The sequence below is a fragment of the Danio rerio genome, chromosome 23 (assembly GCF_049306965.1).
Source record: "Danio rerio strain Tuebingen ecotype United States chromosome 23, GRCz12tu, whole genome shotgun sequence".
Lineage (NCBI taxonomy): Eukaryota > Metazoa > Chordata > Actinopteri > Cypriniformes > Danionidae > Danio > Danio rerio.
In genome coordinates, this window is record NC_133198.1 from 26,192,700 (window position 1) to 26,201,495 (window position 8,796).

Below are 8,796 nucleotides of genomic sequence, written 5' to 3' on the forward strand. Positions count from 1 at the left end.
CTCACCTTTGGTTGCTCATCTGAAAGCCTCATATGACGCCAACGTTAGCCTTAAAGCGAAAGGCGAAAAGACCTAAATTTTACGAAAACACATACCCGAATCGGAACTAAGACAGAATTTTGTTGCTAAAATAAAATAAAAATAGTTTATAATCATTATTTGGTAATGTTGTCAGTTTGAAACCGTTTTTTAATTTTATTATTGTTATTATTATTATTATTATTTTGAAAAAAGCACATCTGTTAGTCTTACTTATGTGACATTTAGCTCAGCCTTCGGGTGACACCTGCTGGTAACTTTTGAAAGTACAAGTTTTATGCATTATTAAGGTACTCTTAACAAAATATATTCTTAATTCTTCCATAGACTTTTGGACCTCAGTTAATTTTATATTGTCATAAAATAGTTATATATTCCTTTCAAATAGTCGCTCCACAGCAAGAGGGTCGCTAGTTTGAGCTGAGTCAGTTGGCATTTTAGTGTGGAGTTTGCATGTTCTCCCCGTGTTCGCGTGGGTTTCCTCCAGGAGTTCCGGTTTTCCTACAGTCAAAAGACATGCGATGTAGGTGAATTGAATAAGCTAAAATTAAGATTGAGGTCTCACCTAGACTGTAAAAAAACTCACCCTAAACTGCCACTGTTATTGTGAAACTAGTTGTTTGGCCCCCTCTAGTGGTCAGAATAAGCATTGCTATTAACACAGTACAGACACAATATAAATCAGTTCTTTTACTACATCATATTTAATCTAGATACAACAGACAAAAAAAAAAAATCCTACATTGGTGTAGCACCATATGAAATAATTCACACAAAGCTTTCACATCTGATTTGACCATCACATGGATATATCTATTAATATTTAAGAGGTGTATACACAATAAAATACTTTGGCCCGGCAAAAATTCCAGTTTCTCAGTAGTATCACTTTATAGTAAATGTCTGTTAATAAACATTAACTCTTCCACTAGACACTTTCGACAGTTAGACACTTGCACTTCCTTCATCATAGCATGATCTTTACAACTTTCATAAGCACTTCAATATAAAACATTAATCAACATACTGCTGCTTCCAACACAACAGCATTCACTGCAAACAGTGAATCCACAATTTCTCTGATAAAGGGCTTTGGTCATTTCATAAACTATCTTTATTTATATATAGATAAATGTTGATTTCTAAAATGCCACTGGCCTGAAATCACAACACTTCTCTACATCAAGTTTATAAACAGTTATTTAGCAATAAAGACACATGCGCGTGTTACTGATAATACTATGTACTGAGGTTGATGGTAAACGTACTGCATTCACACATTTGATATTCACTATTGCCCTTTTGGATTACATGGAAAAAGGCACGATGTGACTGAAATCAGATCTGAGCTGTGGAGTTATGCAGGCTCTATCTGACGCAGAGGAGTTTTTCCAGAGACCTCCTCCCTCTTGTGTCTGCGCAGGTATCGTATGGCTGAGAGCGCACTGACGTTCGCCAGAAGAGCTGGACAATAAAATAAGAAGAAAATGCTTCATTAAGAATTGTATTGTTAAATCAAACATTGCCTTTTCATTCACATTTGCTCAATTTCTTGTAATTCTGAGCTATCAACGCAAATAATTTCTTCAGCTCAGCCAAATCACAACTGACTGGCAAAAAGAATCAATAATTTGATTCACACATATTATAATTAAGAGAAATACTGAGAATTAAACCAGTTCCTGTGACAGTAATGGTAAAGTAAATAAAAATACACACCAGCTTTCCAAGTATCTCCTCCTGAACCGGTCGATTTCAGCACCCATGAAGCAAACGCAATACAAACCAAGCACATGTCTGCCTGTTTAAGAGGCAAGAATGGGGCATCCAACCCTAGACAACAAGCAATGAAAGTCAGAACAACAGTACAGTAATATTTAATAATCAATGAAAAGCTAAATAAATAAATAGTAGTAAGCGGGTAGATGGTGATATGACACTGAATGACATTCAATGATTAATTAAATGATTATATAAGTGGCCTGGTGTTCCTGGAGTTTTCTCTATTTTTACTTTGACTTCAAAGTGAAACATGTTCATAAATTCTGGCACATGTCAGATTTGAGAAGCTGCCCAGAAAGAGTGAAGACTCATTTGCACGTACAACCATTCCACCGGCCCAGGCAAGGCTCTACATTTGACTAGATACTCAGTCAGCAGGTACTGACGGGAAAGAGGTTAGAGTTTATACCAAATATAGAAATATCAATATATTCTCTTAATTAAGGCTCTTTCTATTAAATTTACTTTAACAGGAGCCAATAAACCCTTTGAGAAAGTACAATTTTCAGTTTTAATGTGTGTATGTATGAGATAATATCGTACTTGGATCAGCAACAATTGTCTGCATCTCCATACACTTCTTCTGTTGTTCATTCAGCTGCTGGAAGATGCGGTTCTCCAGGTTGAGAAGCAGTGAATCTGGGAACGGGCTCCCATCAGGGCCTGAAGCATTGAGAGGTTGAATAATTCCTTTGGGAAATCTCTTGACTGGGACAAGTTCCCCAGAACATGTCTTTTCCTCAGGGTCAGTACAACCTGTGCGTCGAATTTTTCTGAAAGAAAGAGGGTTCGTTCTAAGGAAGTCACTTTCCTCTTCAGAATAAAAGTGCTCGTACATGTCAACATGATCATGACTGGGAGGCTTATGGTCATATCGTGTCACCACCTTGATCACTGCGTTCTCATTTTCATCATCTGAATTACCAGGAGAATCAGGGAAGAAATAGTCATATGCTTCTGGGAACTGAATATTTTTGTTAGTCGAGCGGGAGCAGGAGAATATGGGAACCATTTGATCAGAGCACGACTCTTCCACAATTGGACAAACAAAAGTTCCACTATCAAACTCAGAAAAGAAATGGTCGTAGGTCTCAGGTAAGGAAGTGCCTGTTCCATCAAGGTACGAGGCAGCAACATTGTCTGCATGAGATGCACAACGCTCTGGTTCGTCCTCACCAAAGAAAAACTGGATTACTTCCGAAAACGTGATACCACGGTTTTCTACCTCCTCTTCATCATCAGACAAAACCTTTGAGCTTGAAGTGTTTACATGGTAAAAAGGATCTATAAAGTCATCTTCCACCTCTGAATGGATTGAGTGCATTGAGGCATTTCTTAAGATTTGTCTGATTGGCGGAGAGTCTAGAGCTTGCAGGTTCTGCACACTAAGGTTCTTACACATTCTTCTGAAGCACTGCTGAGGATTAGCTGTGTAGAGATGTTCAGGAAGAGTGGTTTCTGAACTTGTATGCACTATTTTTTCACCCACACCTACTGAATCAGGATCATTCTCCCACATCACACCAGAAGAGGAAGGAGATTCACACAACTCGTCTTCTTGCTTTGAGGAGAACGGAGTTTGAAGCTGTCCAAGCTCTTCGTCCAGATCCGATATGTAAGACAGGTCTCCACTTAAGCGGTCCTGCTTTGAGTCGTCAAGTTGAGTAAAGTAACCTGAGTCTGCAGCATCTGTTATGTCCACAATGCTACTTTCCTCTGGTTGGGTCAAAATGCTGGTGTGCTGGGAGTTACCAACCAGCCGTAACTTCAAAATGTCATTGATGGTCAGCTTTTCCATTTCATTCCAGAATGATGAGATCGCAAATACAGGGCTTGGAGGATCAAGAGAAACACTCTCTGTATCATTGTCTCCACTTTTTAGCTCAGTTGATGAAGTGGAATTCATTTCAGCAAGCGTGTCCTGAAGCTTCTCTGCACTCTGTATTTCTTCTGTAGCATGACTTATGTGTTCACTGAACTCGGTGGACTTGCTACACAATAGTTGTTCTCCTTCAGCTGAAACAGCAACTACATTAGCACTTATATTGTCTGAATCATCCAAATTCCCAGGCTTAATGGGTGAGGCATTCACAGTCACTTTACTAATCTTATTTTGCATATGATCATAATCTGTCCTATGATCCATCTTATCAGGCACATGACTCTCAACCTTAGCGTATGTCTCACTCACAGGTGTGTTCGTGTTTATTTCAATGGTTTGAGAGGCCACGTGGCTTTGGGAATCAGAAATGTTCACTTGAATACCTGCTTCCACTTTCTGAGGAGCATTTTGCAAACAAGTAAAGGTTTCTGGATCATTTTCATATGAACAAGATTCTACTCCATTCTGGTTGTCAGGTAAAGATAAAATGCTTTCTTTGCTGCCTGATATCTCTACTGTATTCCTTTTGCTGGGGATGGTTTGTTCATCTTTAACCGCAGAACAGTCAGTCTTATCTTTGTCTTCAGTGAGTTTAAAAGAGACTACAGAGGGAGGTGCCTCTGTTGAATCAACTGCACTAGAAATGTTTGGAGATAATAAGGAGTTCCTCTGACATCCTGCATCAGAATTATCACATAGAGGTGCCAATAAGGTCTCTTTAATTCCGGTCATATCCTTGGGTAATTGCACGGCGGGATCCAACTGAAGCAATTTGGTTACATTTAATGCACTTTCCTGTAAATTGAGAACTTTATCTATCTTAGGTAATAATGAAAACTCACAAATTTCTGATTTCAGTTGTTCATTGTTTGCAAGGGACATATCACGCATGCTTTTGGAGATGGTGTTGAAGCATGCATGTTCAGCTTCAGGCTTTGGAGGTGAGATGCCCAAATCACGGGTAAAGGATACAGGTAAGCTCTTTGAAAACTTAAAATCAGCTGAAGCCTCCAAGTCGAACAAGTTTCTAAACTGCAAATGATCTGTATTTTGTGCAGTTAAAGGCATTTTAATTCCCTGAAGTGACAAATGATTTGTCTTCCAAACATTTGCAGGAAGGCAATTCATCTCTTCCCGCTGAACAAATTTCTCATCCTCTGATTCATTGGCACGGATGTGGATCTGAGATTCATATCCTGGCTCTGCTGGCTCAACAGTCATTCTCTTCTTCTTCCGTCTTTTTCTCCTGAGATTGGAAGGTGACAATTGGATCTGACTGATTGGTGAATCTTTTGAGTCAGAACTGCTTATTGCATCCAAATAAGCAAGTCTTGCTGGATTTGGACTTGCTATAACCTTCTTATTAACCAGTACCATTTTCTCTTTGTCTGGTGACTTTGATTCAGGTTTCAGATCTAGGTCTTTGCAGGGATCACAAAATCTTCTCTGTTGCTCTTGTTTCATTCTTACTGTAATTAGGGGAGTTGACAATGATTTCTTTGCAATCACTAGCTCTGAGTCAGACTTTGATGCATCTTCTTGTGCATTAGCGTATGCAGGCTTTTTGAAGGCTTTACTGCCCCAGGTATTTGCCACACCCTGCTTAGCAGTTTCCCCTGTAAGTCTTGTCCTATTTGGACCAGATGGACCTGTATCTGCAGTCCGAATATCCTGCTTATCAATCAAACACTCCAGATGGCCTGTCGTCTCACTTCCCCAATTGTCGACGCGGCTTTGTTTTACGGGCTGTTCGTTTTCTTCGACACTTTTTAACTGCTCAAAGAACAGATTGACAGTCTGAAGGTGCAAGTCTTCCTCACTGCCAGAAAGAACCTGCTCTGGACTACGTATGCCATACTTGCTGAGGTAATTACACACAGGTGAGCCCTCAGAGTCTGACGGGCCATCAATCTGACATTCTGGATCAGGATTTACGGATGCTGTGTCCATTGCTGGGGTCCTGCCTATAAAGCGGCAACTCATCTCATCAATGTCACTCATACCAGAATCCTCTCGGCTAGCAAGCACTGGTGAAAGCAGGTCACAGCCCTCACACTCCTGGAAAAAACAGTCCCAGTCTTGGTCTGAGATTTGTACGCTGTATTCAAAGTCATCCATTATGAGTGGATGACACACAGATAGTTCTGGATCTGTAAATGTAAAATGAATGCATCAATCAATGAATAAACATTGGTAAACATGAATAAACAGCCTTGCTAAACTCAAAAATTATGACACAAAATAGGTAAATAAAAAATAGTAAGCAGGCAGATGATGGCATGACACTGAATGATATAAAATGGCTTAATCAAATGATTATATTAGCGGAGTTCCAGGAGTTGGACTGGGCTGATAAACAGTATTATATCAAATCACAATAAAATTTGTCAATGACAATGATGAGCTCTGGACTTTTTTATTCTTTATTAATCTAAGAGCCAATCACACAGCAGAAATGTGCAACAATGGGAATGTAAAAGTGAGCTGATATTACAGATGTGCCTAATTTTCGGCCACCAAAAATGTATCGGCCTAAAATGCTATGTCATTTTTTGGACCCTCTAGGTTTCGTGGCTTCAGTCATTGTCGGGTACTCTTTTAAATCTGGAAGCATCTGGAATATTTGTTTTTATCGTTCAATATGGAAAATAATTATCGAGATTTCATTTTTGCCATATTTTTCTCTATAGGGGTTTTCTCTATTTTTACTTTGACTTCAAAGTAAAGCATGTTCCTAAATTCTGGCAATCCTTTAGTACGTTCAACTTAAATCTATTAAACCAATATTTTTTCAGAAACAAATTGCACTGAAGCTTAAAAATATAACACAAACAACTGATCATGAGCAAAAAAATACAGAAAAATATACTATATAATATATGCTAACAGAATAATCCATATTTAATTATTTACATACATTATTTATAAAAAAAGTAAAATTCATTATTTTATACAGTATTTTGCTATAAGATTTATTGTAATATTAAATAACAATGTGATAAAATCTAAAGACTCCATTCAATCTGTTTTATGAGCTCAGATGTAATCAGAACACACATAATTGAAGATAATACAAATTCAAACCTTAGAATATTGTAGAAACTATATTAAACAAGTGCATGTTAATGATCAAAATTAATCACAAACTAAGTCACTGGTAAAGCTGCATGCATGGAGAGCGAAGTATGCAAAATCCACATTCATTCGTTTATACATTCTTCTTTGGTATGCACACTAATATTAAACTAATACTAAGAAGAAATGCATACAGTACCTGTTCAACAGTGTGAACGTGTAGAAATCCCAGGGAAGTTACACTTTCACACCACTTCAGTGGTTTGAGGCATATTAAATGCCCTCTGGAGTGTGTCCTTCTGAGTAAGAGCGCTACACCGCAGGCCCTACGATTTGTTATATATATAGAACAGCCGTTACACATCACGTAATACACGTACTACTCTCCATCTCTCTCACTGACACCTTCCACCAGACAAATGTGTACACTGAAAGGCCAGCAGCTTTGTGTTTGGCAGGCCTTTGCTAAAAATCTGAAACTACTGTTGCTATGCTAGTTTTGTTTGCTGTAGAAATCACTGCATATTCTTCCAGAAGTATGAGTGGTTGTGTAAAATGTGTCAAAGAAAGAAATAAAGGCAGGATGGATACATTTTTAGACCCTTCTCTATTAGTTATAGAGATAGTTGTTATAGAGATCAGCTCTATTTGGAATACATAAACTGTCTTCCAACAAAAATCATGTTTTGTCAAAAGTCATCGAACACTGATGTTTAGTTTCAACTTTGAAATAAATTGAACCAAAAAAGTAACAGTATGTCCTTTTCTGTGCAATTTATTTTTATATTCAAACTGAACATCATCATTAAAGATTCAATGGACCCTTTTCACATTTCCGGGTTTCTCAGTAGCAGAAGTCGTCGTACTTGGGTAAACTTTGAACACAGTGAATCGGAGAGTGCAACAAATATATATATTTTTACAATCCTATTTGCTGAAATCATTAAAAAAAAATGCCACATTGGTGTTATCAAGCCTTTCAGAAAAATGATGACTTCAGCCAGAGGACAGAATAACCTCAAATTTACACTCTGAATTAATGAGTTATGCTGAATTAGAAAAATCTTGCATAAGTGGTCATTTGTTTTGGTAATTTGACACAAATATGATATAGTACCTTCATAAATCATATAAATGTTTATATGTTTTTTTTTAAATCGAAATATTAAAAACTTTTAATGATTAAAGATTATGATGACCGTTAAACACGTCATAACAGTCTTGTGAAAACGGTCCATTAATTTACAAAATTTTTTCGATTAATGAATATTTTCAATTGTTGTAATTGAAAATCAGGGTTTTTCCACCTCATTTTAATTTTGTAACTCTTCTGAGGTTAAAATGTTGATATTGTGTTGTCTAAAAATAAAAAATAAAAACATGCCTAAAACATAATATCTCTTGTGAAATGACACTTTTATTTTACATTTATGACCCTGTGATTCATTTGTGAACTTTAACTTTGTGTCTTATGCTGCATGTATTGTACTGTATGGTTTTGTCAGTATTGTCAAAATTAAAGATTTGATATTAAGCCACAAATTTGAATAGTAAGTAAAGAACATGCTCCATGAAGACATTTAGTAAATTTCCTACTGTAAATATACAAACATTTTTTTTTATAAATAATGTGCATCACTAAGCATTCCATTTAAATCCTCCATTTCCATTTTATCTTGGCCAAACATTGTCTTATCCTAACAAAGTATACCTCAATCGAAAGCTATTTATTCAGATTTCAAACTATTTATTCAGACACTTTTGCCCAGATAGCAAAATTCATGTGGCTCAAATCCAGCCCACACCAAACACTTACATCCAGCCCACATACCACATGGAATGATTGCACTTGGGTGATATGCTTATTTGGTCTGGGCCGAAAGAAGACCACCAATCCTGCATAACTGCTTAAAGCGACAAGTATAAAAGCCTCGTCTGTTCGCAGTCAGCAAAGGTGCACAATGTGGCACCTTGCGTAATTATTAATTCAGCTTTACATCCGGCCCCCACACCGCATG

General features: G+C 37.3%; 1 protein-coding gene across 1 annotated transcript; it reads right to left on the bottom strand.

The window, feature by feature from the left end:
* Nucleotides 1–722: 722 nt before the first annotated feature.
* On the bottom strand, nt 723–7,227 carry perm1a (PPARGC1 and ESRR induced regulator, muscle 1a). Its single transcript, XM_692681.8, has 4 exons — nt 6,978–7,227; nt 2,365–5,853; nt 1,759–1,872; nt 723–1,503 (listed from the first exon to the last, which is right to left on the bottom strand). Exons 2-4 carry the CDS (start codon nt 5,819–5,821, stop codon nt 1,397–1,399), a joined length of 3,678 nt encoding a protein of 1,225 aa, XP_697773.5. The 5' UTR covers nt 5,822–5,853; nt 6,978–7,227; the 3' UTR covers nt 723–1,396.
* Nucleotides 7,228–8,796: the final 1,569 nt, after the last annotated feature.